General features: G+C 37.9%; 1 protein-coding gene across 2 annotated transcripts in view; it reads right to left on the minus strand.

The window, feature by feature from the left end:
- Window positions 1–866: 866 nt before the first annotated feature.
- Window positions 867–20,162, minus strand: part of TRIM23 (tripartite motif containing 23) — a 34,640-nt gene continuing 15,344 nt past the window's right edge. The window contains exons 3-11 of one of the 2 annotated variants that reach the window (XM_033009165.2): window positions 15,948–16,069; window positions 14,789–15,067; window positions 13,999–14,181; window positions 13,244–13,459; window positions 12,039–12,173; window positions 6,125–6,254; window positions 5,897–6,007; window positions 4,366–4,490; window positions 867–4,015 (exon numbers count right to left, since the gene is read on the minus strand). In XM_033009165.2, the coding sequence (XP_032865056.1) occupies window positions 3,836–4,015; window positions 4,366–4,490; window positions 5,897–6,007; window positions 6,125–6,254; window positions 12,039–12,173; window positions 13,244–13,459; window positions 13,999–14,181; window positions 14,789–15,067; window positions 15,948–16,069 (1,481 nt within the window). In that variant the 3' untranslated portion in view covers window positions 867–3,835. The remainder of the gene's footprint in view (window positions 4,016–4,365; window positions 4,491–5,896; window positions 6,008–6,124; window positions 6,255–12,038; window positions 12,174–13,243; window positions 13,460–13,998; window positions 14,182–14,788; window positions 15,068–15,947; window positions 16,070–20,162) is intronic. The other variant, XM_033009166.1, reaches the window with a different exon arrangement.

The following is a 20,162-nucleotide window of genomic DNA, read 5'->3' on the forward strand; positions in this document are numbered from 1 at the left end:
TAAAAACCCACACCCTGTCTCAGTGTTTATAAAATAGGATCAGGCTAGTTTGTAACTTCATGTTTATTTTCATCTTTCATATCTAATTAATCCTTTTAACAGTACTGAAATCTTTGACAGAGGAAAAGGTCAGAAAGCCTAAGCTATGAGTAAACTCTTCAGTCATATGTACATGCATCAGAAATTAGATTAAGTTATGATACTGTTTGCTATAACAAGGTATGTAATCTAGCTCTGTCCTTTAAAAATGGTTGTGTTACTAAAAGCCATGATCCGCACTTGGAATGTCAGTGTATGAAATCCCATGCAACTTCTTTAGCATTGCTAATAATGTGTTTTTCTTTCAGCGTTTACTTCCTCATTATTTTAGCCTAGGGAGTGTGTTTCTGGTCTAATTTTTACCTAAAGTCCTATGAAGGTCACTAGTTCTACTGAAATACTTAGTTTAAAATAAATTATGGCAGTCATCTCAACTAAGCTTATGTCGTGTTTATGATGCAGTCCTCAGTGAAAGGCCAGTTTCTCAAGCTGCTGTGAATCTGTGGCTAGATACAGTCCTGTTACTATATTGGATAGTTAAGTCTACTCTAAATACAGGAACATTAACTTTGACTTTTTATGTTCACATAACACCACTGCACTCATACAAAACTCAGTAGTTTACAGTTTTGGTAACTTCATTCATGAAATGATGTGATAAATGCTAATCCAGTTCGGTCCCTCAAAAACTGCTACCACTAGGAAGCTTATCTTCAGTGAGATAAGGGGATATTTTCAGGGATCAATGAACCGTAGCACATCTCTTTGCTGAGATGACCTTAACAAAAGGAGAAAAAAAAAAAAAAAAAAAGGCAGCTTTACTATAATTAATTCTCAAAGTTTTAGATACTTTTATTGAAAATTCATTTTCTGGGCAACTCAAATTGCAGCAGTTCATGAATTACCTCCACTAAGAGAGCCGTTTCTAAGAAATCTTTACATAACATCCACATGTATTCCAACAGTTCTGAATAAGAACTATCTCGGAATAAAACCCTCATGTACCACATAGTCCACGAGAAACCTGAAGGTAGCATACAGTAAGACCATATCAAGTGATAAAACATAATTTTTTAGTTAGCCTAGACATACTATTTTTGAGCTGAGATTCTTTAAAGACGGCCACAACACAGTCACTGGATGCTATACTTAATCAATTTCACAAGTCAAAACCCTATGAAAACTTATTTAGTCTTTTCAAATAATTCTCATAGTTAGTAATGCTTGAGTGAGTTCTAGCTGAGGAAATATTCCAATTACATATTGCATAAGTTGGTATACTAAAAGCTAAAGTTCAGTAAAACTGGTGAAACAAGCTTAAATTTATAACTGAAGCCATTTATATGTAGTATTAATGTATAATACAAATAAAACTCTTGGTGTACCTGTTTACACTCAGGAGTTCACAGACGAATGCAGCACTTTCACAGTTACTTCAAGTCATCTTAAATAAATTCCATTTAAAAATGCTTTTACGGTAGCATTCCATGTGTCATAAACAATCCTTTATACTCAAAAATATGCACAAGTGAGAATTTTTCTTCTGCCCTCAAATGTAATGTTACAAAAAATCCAAACTGGTCACCTTGAATATTTTAAAGCAGAAGCGGAACTTTACTAAGAGGCATGTATAGCTGAAGTGTAAGCCAGCTAAAGATAAAATTACAGAATCAGGACTTTTCAAAAGAATGTTTTTGTTAAATATGTTCCAGGAAAAGGTATCTACCATGCTTAGCATAATTTGTTCATGTTTTAAAGAGAGCAATGAAGAGACAGTCAGCCCTAACTAGGTCTGGGACTGCTCTGCAGTATAGGCTAAGCAGACTCTCAAGTCTGAGCAGCTGGTTGACTGTTGTGCAAGAAGTTACCGGCTAGGAAGGATGAACAATTTTTACTTTGGTAGGTGAAGAAAACACCTTTCACTCGGTTGTAAACTATTTCCAGATTGATCAGGTTGTCTGAAGAAAGAGTAATACCCCTTCTCAGTACCTACGTACATATCTAGGCACTGAAGCCCATTTCACAAACATTTAACTACTTCGAAGCTTAGTGTTCTTTCAGCTGCTATTCACGTCATTAGACTTGCTGAATCTGAAGCTGCATTTAACACTGTTTACAAGAAACTTCAGTAACAAGAGAAAACTACAAATAAGTGTCATTATGAGGAAGTGTTTAACTGCTTCCTCCTGAAGAAAAGTGCAAATGTACTAAAGTATTTGTTCATACATTCTTGGCTTTATCTAAGGTATGTAGTGGGAAAACATCATAAAATCTGTCATATTACAACAAAAGCCATAACCACAAATAATGGGATGCATTTCCTTTCCCAGGTGAGGTTCAAAGCTCTCACATGTAAACACACCCTTGCAGTGTGGCAAAAATACCTACCCATCTGTGAAACAAAAATGCTCACTTCCACTGTCTGGTTCTCTCAATTCACCTCTATTCCAGTGAGAAAATTGACAATATGCAGTTTTGATCTATTGGCCATGCTTTTTGTAGCTCTTCTACCAATGCGAAGAGGTCCATAGCATCACTTCTTCAGTTGGCAATGGCTGCACACTTAAAGAGGAGAGCTGAATATTATGTTGCACATACCAGACAGATAAAATTGTTAGCAGAGTTGCATGTGCAGCAGAAAGACATCACTAAGTTGTTGCAACCTTCTCTAAATTTAAACAGTGCTACACTCATGTTTCATGGGTTTAGGAATAAGTAATTTTTGAAAACGGAGGCTTTGGTGAGAGTTCCACGTAGAAGATACAGTAAGAACTGAAAATCTATTTATGGAAGGTTTATATCACATTTTACCATCTGCTCTTCTAAGTACGAGTTAAAATTAGCGTACACTGCTTTTACATTCTGTTATTTAATATTTTAAGGCCGGTACCTTAATCTGGAAGCATGACTTCTACATAAAGAGTACACAGCTGGATTGACATTACACCACTCCTTCAAGAAGTTTTGGTTTTTTAAACTTCATTTGACTTCTTGAGAACTAAGATTAATCTCTAAAGGCAGATTATGTCCTCAAGCACACACAAAACACTTCCACCTCAGTATCAGTTTAGTCTGTCCATAAATAATTTAGCATGTGTACAATTAATAAAAAATCCCAACTGACCCCTCCCCCCACAACCAGAGAACAACTAGCTAAACAGTGCCACAGGCCCCTAGCCCTGCAACTGCGCTCCCCATTCTCGGTTTTCTTTGCCTAATTATGCTGCCTTCTGGTAACAAACAGAGAAACTCATAAAAAAAACGGGGGAAACATTCTGTGGTGTATTTGCATGTAATTTTCAACACCACCGTTGGAGGAATGTATTCATTAGTCACGAATAAATGGTGCTACTCTTTAATACCTAACAGCTGGCTATTCTAATAACTTGAGATGAATTTTGGAATAGTTTCCTGGGAAAGTATTTCTAAACCACTCAAAATTTTTCTGACTCAAATTAACTACTATAACCTTGTTATAATTATTAGATGAACTCCAATGCATATTTTATCAGGGAAGAATTTTAAATTGTAACGACTAACATAATTCCACCAAAAAGAATTTCAAGGCACTCTTGTAACGGGCCCATTCCATCACTTGTATAGAATTTAAAAAACACTATAACAGCACAAGTTTACTGAACCAATTATCCAATCTAGGATAAAGGCTTAAATTTTTCTCTAACCACCAAGTTAAATAAAGTCCCCTCTTCACACAGCAGACCTGGCTACAACATCCTAAATCATGCAAGCAAAACAAACCAGTAAACTACAACCACAAATTGCAGCTACTGTAAAATTAAGCCACATCCAGGACACCAGCAGCCACCAACTGCCTTGAAAGCCAGTCCAATCCTTCATAAAGTCCTGTACCACTTCGGGCATCACAACCCTGAATATACCAGCTACGGCCACAGCAGAGTTTGTGGAGACTCAGCAGTTCTGTGATTTCTTCCACTGAGAGCGCACCTGCCACATCCTGCAACAGAATCAAATACAAAGACTCAATTATACTTCTGTATCATGCTTGAAACATTTTATTTTTAACCAATGGCTTTGAAGCTACCTATTCACATAAGAGCTTTCCAAACACAAAAGCCAGATAAAAGTTACACATTTACTACTTGTTACCATAAAACAAGAACTGGTTATTGAACCTACTAAGCACTCTAGCACAAATTATTTTACCAGCATTAAACATAAGAAAAACATCTACATTTTATGCTTTCCACATTACTATTCCCTAGCCATGGCAGAGGGTTCAGAAAGTTGGAATTAGATACACAAACTGAGGAAAAACAGTAACAGAGTGAAAAAAATCACAAGTACCTGTTTATTAGCAAAGATCAAGAGCAAGGCATCCCGCAATTCCTTCTCTGTTAATAATTTTGCAAGTTCACTGTGTGCTTCACTGACTCTATCTCTGTGACTGCTATCAACAACAAACACCACCGCTATGAAAGACAGACAGAAATGTTTTACATGCATTCAAACATAAACAGTAAAATTAGCTTTCACCCTACACAATTCTTTTTTTTCTAGCAATCTTCTACATGAAGTTTCTCAACAGTGTGCAGCTTCAATTTCAAATCCAGGACAGAGAAACGCCTTACATACCTCTGTGCTTTTGACAAAAAAATAGAATTCATCCTAAAACAGAGAAAAAACACTCTGAAGTTTTTTGCCTAGTCTAACATAAAGGCTGTGATATTTTAACCACTTAGGTCTAAAACCAGATTTACTATGTGTTGATTGAGTACCTCAGTTTAAACCATTTCTTGTTCCAGCTTCCCTTGGCTGGCTGTAAAATCTACAGGTTCAGCCAAATAGGCACAGCTTCCTTCAGCTTCAGACTACACAATCCAGAGAAGATTGTCATGGACCAGGTACAGCAGCAGTAGATTTTACTATCCACTACAGAGAGTAATTATGATGCCAGAAAGACCAGAGAGTCAGGGACGAAGAGCAAGAGGACAGAACTTAAACTCATGGTTTCCACAGTGAAAAAACCTCCAACGCCAAAACTAAACAAGACTTACTGAAGGTTAACTGCTTAGATTTCTCTCCAACACTCAATTCTTCGAGACAGACATGATTCCGTGCTAATGGTGTTTACACAGTAACTTTCAAGAGGACAACAAAAATCCCAAAATATGATTTTTAAAATTTTGAAAAGATGAACAATGTAAAATGTTAAAGTTTGCAATGAAGGCTGAAATAATGCACAAAGCAGAGCACATAAACTGATGTTTGTAATTCCTAAGTATTTCAGATAATTCTGAATGAATTTATGAAGAGGAACCCCTTTCTAAATTGGAATACAACTATGGATGATTTACAGAAGGAGAGCATGAATTTCTAAGTTGGCACCATTTATATCAATGTTTTCAGAATCAGTAATCTAGTCTATGACCAGATCTGACACTGCAATTCAAAGTCAGAAGTTACAGAACTTTGTAGAATTTTTTAAAGTTGCCACCTAAAGACTCCTAAAGGGTATTTATTTTACATTTTCATTTCAAATGCTATTTAAATTTCATACCTGGCAAGTACTACTTCTCACTATGCGAACTTTGGAACGCTGCACTTTGTCTGTTGTCAGATAGAGCTAGTTTAACAGACGTTCAAATTTTGTTTGGCTCCATGAACCGTCTGATGGATTTATGGAGAATGCACCTTTATCATGTAGCAGACACTATGACGGACTGGATTAAAATTTCTTAGTTCATAAATCTAGCAGCTGTACTTTGCATTAGATGAACAATTTCTACAGCTATAAATTATTTCTACTAATAATCCTTTTGGCTCTGAAATTCAATCCAGAAGACAAAATACAGATTAAAATTTGTATTAGTCTCACCTTGTGTATTGAGATAATAATGTTTCCACAAGGGCCTCAATTTGTGCTTCCCTCCGACATCCCAAATAGTGAACTTCAAATTCTTGTATTCTACTGTTTCGACATTAAAACCTAGAATAAAAATATTAAAGTTTTATAGGCTTGTTCTGTATGGATATAAAATAATAAAATTTTGCAGATAAGTCAAACAGTCAGAAAAATCATTACATTTAAATTGTTGCTACTAACCTATTGTTGGGATTGGCTGCATGAATTCATCTTGCTTTAACTTAAACAAAATAGTTGTTTTGCCAGCTCCATCTAATCCTAGAGTGACAACACGAATTTCCATTTTTGGTCCAATATGTACCCTGTTGTCCTGGAACAAACAGCATACACAAAACAAGGGCAAGTTTAGGAAATCCAATTAGAAAATCTTTATATTTATTTATTTTGTGATTAAATGGATTAACTCAAAAAATACGAGGCACAACCACCAATCACCTCCAGCAATAATATAAACCAAATTATACAATAATCTCTGTAGTGAACCTCTAAAACCAGGGAAACTTCTGCCCAAGTTACCACATACCTTTTAGAAAGACAGCCAATCTCATGTTACTATGCCTATACTTGATAACATTTCAAATTACTTCATTAGTCTTGGCTCAAACGGCAGAGGACCTGTTTGTAGAAATTAGTTAAAATTCTGTCCAGAGAGCTCTGTTGGTTTTGTAGCTTTTCTACTATGTTTTGTCACATTATTAATGCCCTCACCTACAGAACTATTTCCTTGCTGGAGGCTCCATAGCTATGCCTTTTCACCTCAAGCCACCTCCAATCCTTTACCACATTACAACAGCAACATTACTAGCATTTAACAGCAATCTGAAATAGTGAAGTGAAGAAAAACAAACAAAACAACCCCTGGAGTCTTGCCTGGAGACAAGGAAAGAGCATCAACTTCCTATTTGTAGTTTAGACCAAGGTACCATGAGTACTGAACAAGCTGAAGGTAACAATGGGATCAAGTGGTATTACTAATATAAAGCAGCAAACCGTAAATTATAAAATAAACAACATAGGCTAAGATTACTAGGTATCCCTGAAACATACTTTGAAGCACTTAGAAATGCTGCCTTGATGAAATATTAGTTTCAGTCATCAGACCTATGTGGCAATACATTTGTTTTCTTTCAAAGTCCAGAGCAAGTAATACACAAAAACCTGTGTCTACCCCACACACCCCTTTTTTTTTTCTTCTTGCATTAGAAATGCTATTTATTGATTACAAAAATACTACAACCTTTGCTAGTACAAGATCAATATGCACCCGTGTGACCAGATGTATAAACATCTACATGACATACCTTGAGTTATATAGATAGACATATATAGATACAGATATATACACACAGAGCATCCATTATATAGCTGGATATATGTCATCATGACACGCAACTCCATTCTCCCCTGTCACGGATGAAGTAGTGTACTGTCAGAATAATCAATACAGATAAATTCAGTGACTTCATGCTATTGCAATCTCCAAAGAGAGTAAAAACACCTTGAGCAACTGCTTTTTAAAAATCAAAATAATGCAAATACCACAATGCAAAAGTCAGAAACGTTACGACTGTAGGACTGAGATCAAAGATCCATCTAATCTAATCTAGCTTGTTGTCTGAAACTAGGAAAAGATAGATATATGTGAAAATAAGGAACAAGAAAAGCACACAGTGGTAACTCCCCTAAACAGCCTCCCTGTGTCTAACAGCTTGCAGCTCATGGACTTACTGAGCTAACAGAGCAGTTTTTGCAGCTAACAGATCTTGATGTATTATTCATCTATGAATCTGTCTGTTTGCTTCTTGAAACCACAAACATTTAGGGCCCAGAAGATCCTTGGTGTAGGACTCCACAGGCTAACTATTTGTTGTGGAAAAAAAAGACCTTATTTGAAATTGTGAAATAAACTTGTACAAGCGGAGCAGTTTCAGTGCTACAGCTTTGATACTACACAAGGCAGATGCTCCAAAATCAAAAGACTAACTGAATATTTGAGATTTGAAAAACAAAACATTGAGATTTACTTGTTTTTTAATAAATTTCCTCTAAATTCTAGATATTTGGATTCAGAGCTGAAGCTGCCAAATTCAGTGACAACACTGCAACTCGACGTGTCATCAGAAGGGTTATCTCCTTCTGGAGAAGAAAAACCTGTGGGTAAATTCTTGACAAGCATGTCAGCAGGAAAGGTGCAGGTGAGGAGAAAGCACACGAAGAAGTATGCAAAAGACACTGAAGAGTCTAAAAAATGCCATGCCTCCAGAACTCTTTTCACACTCAAGTCTCAGTTCTGATTTTGTCTAAAATTTCTGGGGATGAGTCTCCCCAGTTCTTCTCTGTACCTGAAAGAAAGGAAAAGAGGCAGCTCTGGATAGAGCTGCTAAGTTGATAGGTTTTTTGCTGGAGGCAGCTCTCTGCCTATGGCCAGAGCTCACTGACAGCAAGCCAGCCTGGCCATCCTGTCAGGGCTCCACCAGAAGCATCAGTGACCTCTACAGCTCCCGTGGCTGGAGGGCAGAGGCAGTGTTGGCCTGTGCAAATAGAAGCATCAGTGAAGTGGAGGAGATGAATGATTCTGTCAAATTTAGCCATCCTGTTGCAGCTGGCTTTCTATAAGGATAGAGTGAAAACAGGTTGTTCTCAGTATCTTCGTACTCTCTCAGAAGGAATCAAAATGCAATCTGTGATGGACACCAAACTTACACTTTTTGTATGAGTAGTTATGTCACTTCAGGAAGAACCTTGCAAGAAAAGTTTCTACTCAGCAAACATGTATAGCACCTGTAATACAAGTCAGGAATAACTGACTATTGATGATCACAGCTAGAAATTGACATGAAGAAATTTCTCTGCATCAGCTATATCAGCATTTTCAATCAAAAGTGTTATCTAAAAAAGTCTGGCCAGTAAAACCTCTCTGTGTCTGCATTTCTGGCAGGCACATAACTTGATAGCAAACTTAAAAACAGGTAACCTGTGATTTCTGTTCAAGCAAAACTTGATGTTTTCTTAAATCTCAGCACAGAAAACGCAGAAGAAAAACCCACACAACTGTAGTCTCTTGGTTTTTGTCCCTGTCCTTCGTCTTTGTTAAGAAATTTGTTGTCATGACAAAAGTTGTATATAGGTTTACTTAAAGATAGTGTTAAGTGCTTTCCCTCTGATAGATTACTGTCTTCTTGGGTATTCTTGGTGTTGGTAAGCATTAGCAGTTTTCTATACTTGGTTCAACATTGACAGGTTAAGTGCTCTTTACTATCTCAGGTAAGGGTATCTTAATCATTTTCCCTCTCCCTATTATGTACACACAAATATTTATGATGACAAATTGCTATTCCTGTATATACCACTCCACAGCCACTGCTCTCATTTGACCAGGACAAAACAGCAATCTCACTCTTCAAATAAGGATCACAATCCCAGATGAGGAGCAATTTCCTTGACAACAAGCTAAGTACATGAAGACATTTCAACCTTATTTGGTCAAAGTTCTCATAATTACATAGGTAAAGAAGGATCCACTGGAAACAGTATATTAAAAACATCTGGGAAAAAATTATTATATACGAACATATTTCTTGAAAGATTTTCAGCATCTTGCCCTGGAATTCTCCAAATCCTCCCTTCAGAGCTTCACATGTGGCATTTCCCTTGATGATTTAAGATGAGGAAACTGCGCTATCCATGGTTTTTGTGTCATCAGTGAAACAATAAATGTGGATAAAACCTACTTACTTTAAATAGTGAAAAGGACTTTTCTCTCTCCTCCTTAAATCTCCACAGTCTTCACTGGATATGGAATGTTCATCTGATCTGGTACTGTTTGAAATGTTTTTTTTTAATTTTGTAATGGATGCAGCCTTCAGTGCATGAGAGCTCCTGAGAAAGACTTCTTCAATGATATAATAACAGTTTACAGTTTTTCATCCGAAGATCTTATTTCTGTCTGAAATCTATTGCCAGGCACAGACCTTTCAGGTACCACAAGCCTCACTACAAGTCACAACAGTGGCCACCAGCATGACAGTATTCTAAAAAAACGTTGTGTACAAAGAGAGATTTAAAATTTGTTTGAAGTGAGGAAACATAAAAAGTAAGAGACTGAAGTAATTATTTCCACCTTACTTTTTAATGACTACCGCTTTTTTTTTGAAAAATTATATTTGCTTTGGCACCTTTGAAATTCAGAATCTAAGCTTCAGAAGATTTCATAAAAACACCAGTTTGTCACAGGAGAAAAACAATAGAAGCCCCATTTCCTTCTGAATAAAGCTGAGGTGTGGGGAGCCACTAGAGGACTCCTGGATAAACCAAGTCCTATTTCAGATCTCCTATTACAATTTATCTGGCTGCAACCATTCTCTTTCCAAATGCTCAGAAATTCACAATCAAAATTTTCTGAATCAGATTAACAGCTCCTTAAGGCAAAACCAAACATCCAAAATGCCTCTCTGACTCAGTCCAATGAGATGGCAGTGCCAATTAACCCTGAATACACAGAATGCAATTCATCATCTGTGCAAGATGAATGCTGATTCATTCATGGAACAATGGGGGTTTGTAGAAGAGGTCTCCCTGACCGAACTAACTCTGGTCTCTGCTGAATAGGGAAGGGAGCAGCAGAAATGAAAATGCTGCATTTATTGATCTGACAAGTCAGTTACTACAAAGAAATTCAAATTTACTGAAGTTACAAAACAAATTATTTGGAATAAATTTATTTTCTGACATCAACAAGGACTGGGACAGAATCCCCATGGAAGCATCCATTTCCTTATAGTAAAAGCTTCAACAGCAACAGTTAAATCCTCAGTTTGACCTCAGCAACAACAGATCTTATTTCACTTTCAACCATTCAGGACCAAAAAAACCCCATAAATCAAAGCACCAGTTCTTTAGAGTTTCAAACTTATTTACTCTCCTGAAGACGGAAGTCATACAGAAAATTACAAATTGCCAGTAGCGGCAAGATTTGTCTACAGGACTGCTTAATCTAGTAATATTTTGTTCGTAGTTCTGCTTAGGAATCTGCCTAACAAAGGAATATGGTACACCTTATCTACGACTAACAGGCTTGAGGCTTGAGCCTGCCTACTTACGTGATTTAGCTACACACCTGTCTAGGAAAAACAAGATAATGGCAGAAGGACACTGGAGCCTGCAGAACTACCAGATCCAGCTGGTTTTGTAAGGGAAATGGGAAGACAGTACCAAGTTCACAGAAAGGACACTGTGATGAAAATAAGGCTAATGAAGTAAACGACCAACGGGGGTCCCAGAAGACCACCTAGAGACTGTAGCATGCATACGGAAGTAGGCGGCAACATAGTATAACGATTTCTTAGAAAAGTAACCAATATTGTGATTAATTCTTAGAATCGAGTTCTCGGCTTCATTTCTAACATGAAAAGTATCACCATTATCAAACTCCAAATAATTTCATCCCGTTCAAAGAATGTGTTGTTGAAATTATATTAAAGGAATAATAAAAAAAAAACCAACTACTTAGAAGATGAACTGTGTCTAAACTATCAGTGAATACAAAGCAACTATAAGACAAATTTTCATTTAATGAATTGAAAGAAATACATTATTTTTAATATTATAAACTGAAAGTTATAATAGCATTATTGCGTTTAAAAATAGGTGTGGAATTTTCAGAAAATAAAATAATGAACATTCTGCAGAAGTTATGCAGTGTTCATGAAGAAGCCAAAAATATGTTGAAAAACAAAGGGTAGATTCCTGGTCTGAGATGAATGTACAACAAATTGGTAATGTTTCCAAAGAAAGGTGTTTCTAGAATTCACAAGTACTATCTTACATATTTAAACGAAAACAGCTAATGTTCAAACAAAGGTACTGATGTAGACAATGTCAAAAGAATGTTTCTCACACTAATTGTAACAGCACAGTGAGTTTGTTGCTCAAATACCAGATGGCTCTCACCATATGGTAAGACACAGTGGCTAAGACTGATACTGAACTGCTTAAATTTGCTGCAACAAATACAGCATCGTAGTGAACATATATTACTCCTGTTTTCTTTTAAATTACATTTGGGATAGTTGTACTTTAATGGGATTAAGAATACCTTTGTAAAGGTGACAGGTATGCTAGCATCCAGCTGTACATGATCCGCAAGTTCTGTAAACTGCTGTTGCTGTTTCTGTAAAGTCTCTAGCAATCTTGTAATTTCCTGTCTGGCCAACACTACTCTGCAGTCATCCTAAACAGACAAAGAAAACAAAAGCATGCCTTTCCTTTAGTAATTTATTTAAAATAACAAAGCACAATGTAAATACGATGGCTGGAAATCAATCATTTTAAATAGAAATACTGTAGTTAAAGAAACTCATATTTACAAAATAGATTTATTTAAAATTGCAGCACAAATATGAAGGTCTTGTCATCCCTCCTTAAGACTAATGGGTACTAAATAGTTTTGCAGTTTTAAAAAACTTTTTCTTTGACCTCTCTTAGTACTGTAGGAATAAGACTATAAGTGATAAGAGACAGTAATGTAATATATAAATAATATTTATATCAGTCATATATCAGTTCAGCAGCTAGAATAGAGCAGTGGCTTTGAAGCACACAGCAACATGTAACACAAAAAAATTAATACCCACCCATTAATGATGGGAACATCTGCATTGTTAAAAGTACTTCTGACTAAGCAACCAGACACTGGTTCAAAACAAATTTAAAAAAAAAAGTACAAGTAACACATTAATGAAGTAATTTCTCACACTCAGTTTACTGTTCGCTACATATATGATTTGCCTCTTGCTATCACTAAATTAAGCGAACAGTGGACCAGATACTCTCATATGTGCACTTTCTTCACACATCTAATATCTTGAAGTACCCATATTACAAGTGCTACCAAAAGTTATTTAGTTCTGAAACATTTTTTCCTGACAACCTTATTTGACAACTATCTTCAAACACTTATACTGGAAATTGCAACTGTAAAATCCTTCTCATAAATCCTGCAGGTTTTTTGGTTCAGTTTCATCTCTACTTCCCACTAACCTCACAAATAACCAGAAATTACTCCAGAGAAGAAAATCATGTCACAGGATTTCCAGCAACTGAAGGTCTTGATGCTTTTGTCCTCATTATCCTTGTCTAACACCCCCTTGTAATCAATATTTCAATCTCATATCATTATTATTTTAACACTGTAAAGGAAATAAAAATGCAGAGTACCATCTAACTTTTTCGTTTGTAGCCTAAACTGGATCTGCACTTCCACATACCTTGCCATATCTAACAGCTCACTTGTCAACCTACCTGTTGTAAAGTCTTTTCGCAATGAAGGCAAGCTGTTGAAACCTGTGACAAGAGGATGGTCATGTCTTCTTGCTGCTGCCTAAGCCAAATCAACTTCTCTCTCACGTGAGCATCAACAACACTAAGAGCCATTTCCTCCTGACGACAAAGTGTTTCATGAAGATCAGAAAAATAGGCCCGGACACATGAGCGAGCACTCTCTGCAGTCCCGGGTACCTACAGTGTTGCAGTCAGGAGATCCAGATGATTAAAGACACCAGTTGATTCCAGAAACACATTTTTCATTTTATTCCAGTTTTTAACTTATCTTCACATCTGCTTGGCTACATCACAGTTCAAATCCCAGTTGTACAGAAAGTCTTACTAACCCTAAGACCAAAACCTTCCAAGAAGTTATTCCAATAATCAAGTAGTTTACTTGTAGGTATACACACCTTACTAAAAACAACCAGGGAAAAAAAGTCTCAAGAGTATCACAGCACCTGAAAACAGATCCAATCTGTCACAGTACTTCAATACTATACTAGCAGTTATACAGCTTTCCCTACTGCCTCCCTATTTTCATGTAGCCTAAAAACATTGCAACGGACTAAAAGTTCCCCTCTATCTGCTGGTTTAAGCCTCAATACCAGCTTGGTAGAGATAAGAACTAAATGTCTTGTCTATAAAACCTATGTATAATTTTCAGAGAAATGCCTTATCTCGGTTACTACAAAAAGCAAATATTCTGTGAAAAAAAAAAAAAAAAGGCATACATGTTCAGTATGGGCCATTCCAACTCCATCTTCAACTATTTGCTCTCCTCCTTCTATATGTTGAACAATTCCAACTAATTTTCTGGAATAATCTGAGATTTCTTCTGTGAAAGTTCTTATACAGTGAGCCATGTCTAAAATGGATGCACGAATCTGGTTTGCTTCTGGTTCCAAGACAGAATGCTATTAATTAAAAGCAACATATCAAAAATCAATCATAAATATCTTCCTTAATAATATTTTATATTTTACTACATATTCAATATCTGCATGTGTGTGTACATATACAGGAAAGACAAGTAAGAATTTAAAACCATCTTGCAATTTAAAATGCAATCAGGAGTTACAGATTATGCTGAGACATAGATAGGCATCAAGTAATTATGCAAATAAACATACAAATTTGCCTGTTTACAATAATGAATTATAAAAAAAGAAGGGTGGTTAGACTGCACCAGGTTTGGTGAGCCTAGTGTTTACATGATGAAAACCACTTTCAGAACTGGTGACTCAATGCTTCAAGAAGTTTAGAAAAGCAACAGATAAAGGGACTGTCCATCTTAATATATAAGTAACTTATTGTGTTCTTAGAAATAATGTTTTCTTTTCGTTGCAATTTTACCATGGCAGTTACCTGAAATGAATGGAAAATGAAAGAACAGCATGAAGTTACTTCTATAAGGACATCAAGAATCTACCCTTATTTCTTGATAATCTTTTGTATCTTAATTGGATAAATAGTTATGCAAGCCACCCCATGGTGTGACTAGAAACAGATTATTAGCAGTACCTTATGACCTTGATGCTTCCCATACTCTTTGCAGACACAACACATAAGAGGACTGGCCTGACAGCCCTCTTCTAAACAAACAAACTCAATAGCATGCACTTGGTGCTGGGAGCACATTGTCTTCTCATGAGGCTTATCAGCGAGAGGTACACGCCTGTGCTTCGCTAGTGTCTTTGTTGAATGAGTAAGCTGGGAACAGTCTGCACACAGGTGAGTGGCACAAACAGTGCAATATACAGATGCAACGTGGGCTTCATCTTCATCACAACGAATGCTACTCTAACAAAAAAAAAAAAAAAAGACAAAACTGAAGCTGTTAACATCTAATCTCAATAACTGAGAAAAATCAGAAGACCTGACACCAATATAAGCCTGAAAACAGACTTTCTTAAAAAGTTACACATTAATAAATATTTGGACTATGTTGAAAACTTGATTTTATGTTCTCAATACATTTTTAAAAAACCAAGGTCAAGTCAACACCAACAAATTATCCTAGAGGTGTTCAGTGATTTTATAAATCCAAACTTCATTGGAAGCTGTAAAGGTTTGGAGGATAAAATAAATCAGGCTCCAGTAATTTCATCCAAAGCAGTCATTATAGAACACAGAATTACAAAGTTACAGACAGACAAAATACCAATGGATAAATAGACACTTAGGACAGTTATCTATTCCTAGAGTGGCACTGCATGATGCTGAGTACCAGCTGTTAATACTGAATTGATTAAAGCAGCTAGTTTTGACAATAAAGTACTATCATATGATGTAGTAATAGCAAATGACTATAACAGGCAACTACACGAGAAGAGTTGAAATCTTTAGAGAAAGTTTCTAAGAAGTTTTAGAAAATTGTCCTGAAATCACTATAACTAAAATATCCAAATAGGCAACCTTTTCTAAAAATCTTAAAAGCTTAATAAAGGGAAAAAGAGTATGCATGCTTGGCAATACCTTTTTATTTTCTGCTTTAGTTAGTACAGATCAGCAGTTGACTGTGAAGCAATTAATTGAAGCCTTAATACCAGATATTGAAAGAAAGCAATAGCATCATTAGTGAAATTACATTTGGCAAAGAACTGACTTGAATTTTCTTTTCTATCTAGAGATAACTTTAAGAAAATGTAACAAACTTTTTGCTTTTTTAAAAACTCAGTACCTCTCCAGATAGACCAATGGCTTCTTCTGCTGTCCCACACTGCCCAGCAGGCCCATTCTGCAACCGTTCCAAGAGTTCCAACAAAGCAAAATTCTTTTTCAAGCCCCAGACACCAGAATCTCCTATTTTTGAGGAAGAGTTAAATGAAGGGGAGGAGGAGAGAAATAAAAATCTCAAGCAAATACCATCATGAGAAGTTCCACAAACCACAGTTGCGATTCTGACAAATATTAAGAGCACATTAACTACAGTGATATTAACTAGAGTGAGATACAACTACCACTTTTTCTATATAAGATCACACTACTTTTCCATCCTCTTCTTTCCTTCCATCATGGAACTATTTAATATTTATACAGATCTTTCCTACCTAAAAGATGCCAAATATTATTAAAAATTTACAGGAACTCAGTAAAAACACTTGTAAAATAATCCGCAATGGCTAACAACTAAGGACTACAAGAAACACACAACCTCTTATGTGTATCATAAAAATTAATATTTTACATAATTATGTACAGTGAACATTTCTACTGTACTAACATAAGCTGTGAAGATTTCACACTGACAAACCTCATATTCCCTGACTCAGAAAATGCAACACCTATTGTAGATCTCAGTCCAGTAAAAACCCTCAATAAGTGTTAAAACAATATTCATAAAGAAAGACCCACATACACTATTTGATACAGCAAAAAAGAAGATCTCTCATACTCCCTAGAGAAAAGGAGAAGTCCATGTCTACTCCTGTATCATCCTCATTTTGTAGAGGTTAACAGGAAGCAATGTGATGAGAAGCAAAACCAGAACTGTATCCCAATGACTGCTGCTAAACACTACTGGCATAGGCCATGAAGCATATGAGAATGCTAGTGATTGCTTCTCCAAAAAAGTATCACCTCTTGACTTTTTCCAGCATCATCATCATAAAGACTCTTTCTCTGCTTCAAGGCAAAGGTGCCCCAATAGATGAAGCATCATATTTAAGCACTGGATCATTACATTTTAGTCACTACAGAATCACAGAATGACTGAGGTTGGAAGAGACCTCTGGATATCACTTTGCTGAGTTCCCCTGCTCAAGCAGGTTGGCAGCTGGTTTCCCAGGACCATGCTCAGGCAGCTTTTGAAGATCTCCAAGGAGGGCAATACCACCACCTCTCTGGGCAAGCTGTGCCAGAGCTTGGTTATCCTCACAGTCAAAACTGTTTCCTTATGTGCGGACAGAACTTTCTGTGTTTCAGTTTGTACACACTGCTTCTAGGTCTGTCAACTAGACACACTGAAAAAAAAGCCTGGCTATGTGTTCTTTGCACCCTCCCTTCAGATATCTGTAAAGTATCTCTCAGCCTTTCCTCCTACGAGAAATGCTCCAGTTCCATTATCTTACTGGGCTTTTGCTTCAATAGCTCCACATCTCTCCTGTACTGGGGAGGCCAAATCTGTACACGGTGCTCCCAGTGTGGCCTCACCAGTACTGAGGACAGGTGAGGGATCACCACCCCAGACGTGCTGGCAAAAATCCTCATTAGCCCTGGACACCATTATCCTCCTTTCCCTCAACAGCACACCAGATAAACCAGGGTCCCCAGGTCCTTTTTTGCAAAGCCACCCTCCAGCTGGTTGTCTCATTCTCTTCTCTCATTCTCTTCCCAAATGAGAGAATTAAAATCATAGAATATCTCAAGTTGGAAGGGACCCATAAAGATCATCAAGTCCAACTCGCTCCTCCTCCTCACAGGACTACCTAAAATTAAACCATATGACTAAAAGTGTCGTCCAGATGCTCCTTGAACTCTGACAGGCTTGGTGCTGTGACCACTTCCCTGGGGAGCCTGTTCCAGTGACTGACTACTCTCCCAGTGAAGAATCTTTTCCTAATGTCCACCCTGAACTTCCCCTGATGCAGCTTCATCCCATCTCCTCGTGTCCTATTCTTGGTGACCAGAGGAGATCTGCACCTCACCCTCTGCTGTCCAACTTGAGGAAGCCGTAGGCTCTGGTGAGGTCACCCCTTGGCCTTCTCTTCTCCAAGCTGAACAAACCAAGCGATCTCAGCTGCTGCTCCTAAGTCTTGCCTTCAAGACCTTTCACCACCTTGGTTGCCTTCCTCTTGAACACACTCTGCCAGTTCGATGTCCTCCTTACACTGAGGCACCCCAAGCTGCACACAGTACTCACGGTCGGGCCGCAGCACTGCCGTGCAGGCTGGGACAATCACCTCCTTCGACCGGCTGTGCTGTGCTGTGCTCGATGCACCCCAGGACACTGTTGGACCTTTTGGCTGCCAGGGCACACTGCTGACTCATATTGAACTTGCCATGAACCCAAACCCCCAGATCTCCCTCTGTGGGGCTGCTCTCCAGCCTCTCATTCCCCAATTTGTACAAATAACCAGGAGTATGCCATAATTAAGTGTCTCTGCCTTCTCTACATCCCTATTTGTGAGGTGACTGACCTCATCAAACAATGGACCATTGTTATCTTTGATATCCCTTTTGCTATTAACATATCATGGTTTGAACACGGCAGCCAAACACCACACAGCCACTCACTCACACTCCCACCATCTGGGGCATGGGGGAGGGAATTAGAGGGGTAAAGGGACACTCGTAGGTTGAGATAAAAACTGTTTAACAACTGTAATAAAATAAAACAATAACAGAAAGTACAAGTTGGTGAGCAATCACATTGTGCATTACCACCTGCCAACTGATACCCATCTTGTTCCCAGCCAGCAATCCTAAAGAAAATCAAGATTCTGAAACTGCAATCCTGGAAGTGAGAGAGAATCCCCTCCTTCCTGGTTGACTGCCCTTTATATACTGAGCAGGTCATTAGAGGATATAGAATATTTCATTGCCCAATTTGGGTCTGGTGCTCTGGTTACACTCCCCTCCAGTTGGAGACTTGGGGAGTCCCTGATCTCTCCGCAACAACTGAAAACATCAGTGTATTTTCAGCATCCTTGCTATACCAAATCTCATACTAAAATCAAAAGCACAGCACTGTTCTAGCTACTAAGAAGAAAAGTTAACTCTGTTCCAGCCAAAACCAGGACAGTATCCACCCCTAACTGCCGTACCATTTACATTGTACTCAGGTTCCATGTTTCCCAATACATTCTAATTAATCACCATCCCTTTCCCCGGTCTTAGATGTATACATACAGGTATCATTCCTGTAGGCTATGGGCCATCCCTACAGAATGTACAGTGAGTTCATTTAGTCTGTAACTTCTCAGGTTCCATCTGTCATGACAGCCTTTTAAGGCAGGAGGGGTGAGGCGGGGTTGGCTCAGTCACTGGAGTGTGGGTGACCTTGGACATGGAGGAGGATGGCGTGCGGTCCCTGCTGCAGTTGGAGCTGGTAGCTGATAGATCTGGCATGGTCCATGCTCACAGTGTGCAGGCTGAAGATGTCTATCTCAAGGAATTTGCTGGGCACCAATTGCTGAAATTACTCCTGACTCTATCAAAGTTCTCTTTCACTTTTTTTTTTTTTTTATTAATGTGATGCCATTAGTATAATACATATCAACCACAGCGATGATGAGATGCAATAACAGACTCACTTGGCAATTAACATCATACCATTCAATTCATCAGCTGTTTTTACCTAAAATCAAATCCCCTTGAGGCACACATCAGAATTCCCCATCCTCATGCATTACTCACCAAGTGCACCCAGGTCCTTGGGCAAAAGTAATCCCACTCATACGTTTACCTTTACCTGAGGCAGGAATAACCCTGACTGTCCTCCCCAAGCATGTGCACTAATGTGCACTACAGGGACTTTATCCCCACCTACAGAACGTAGAAGTTTTCACTAGGCAGGGCCAGCCTGGCTGGCAGGTCCTCTAGTATTGACTAACCAGGTGACTTTTGCTAAATGCATATCACAGTATTTGAAAGTTCCACCACCTATCGCTCTCAGTATAGTTTTTACCAATCCATTACACCGCTCAGTTTTGCCAGAGGCTGGTACATAAGGGATGTGATATATCCACTCAGTGCCATGTTCTTTGGCCCAGCTGCCTATGAGATTCTTTTGAAAATGAGTCCCATTATCTGACTCAGTTCTTCCTGGGGTGCCACGCAGCCACAGGACTTGCTTTTCAAGGTACAGAATAGCATTCTGGGCAGCAGTATGGGACGTGGCCTATGTTTCCAACCATCTGGTGGTTGCTTCCACCACTGTGAGTGCAGAGCATCT

The sequence above is a fragment of the Tyto alba genome, unplaced genomic scaffold (genome assembly GCF_018691265.1).
Source record: "Tyto alba isolate M040663 unplaced genomic scaffold, T.alba_DEE_v4.0 Super-Scaffold_42, whole genome shotgun sequence".
In the NCBI taxonomy this organism is placed as follows: domain Eukaryota; kingdom Metazoa; phylum Chordata; class Aves; order Strigiformes; family Tytonidae; genus Tyto; species Tyto alba.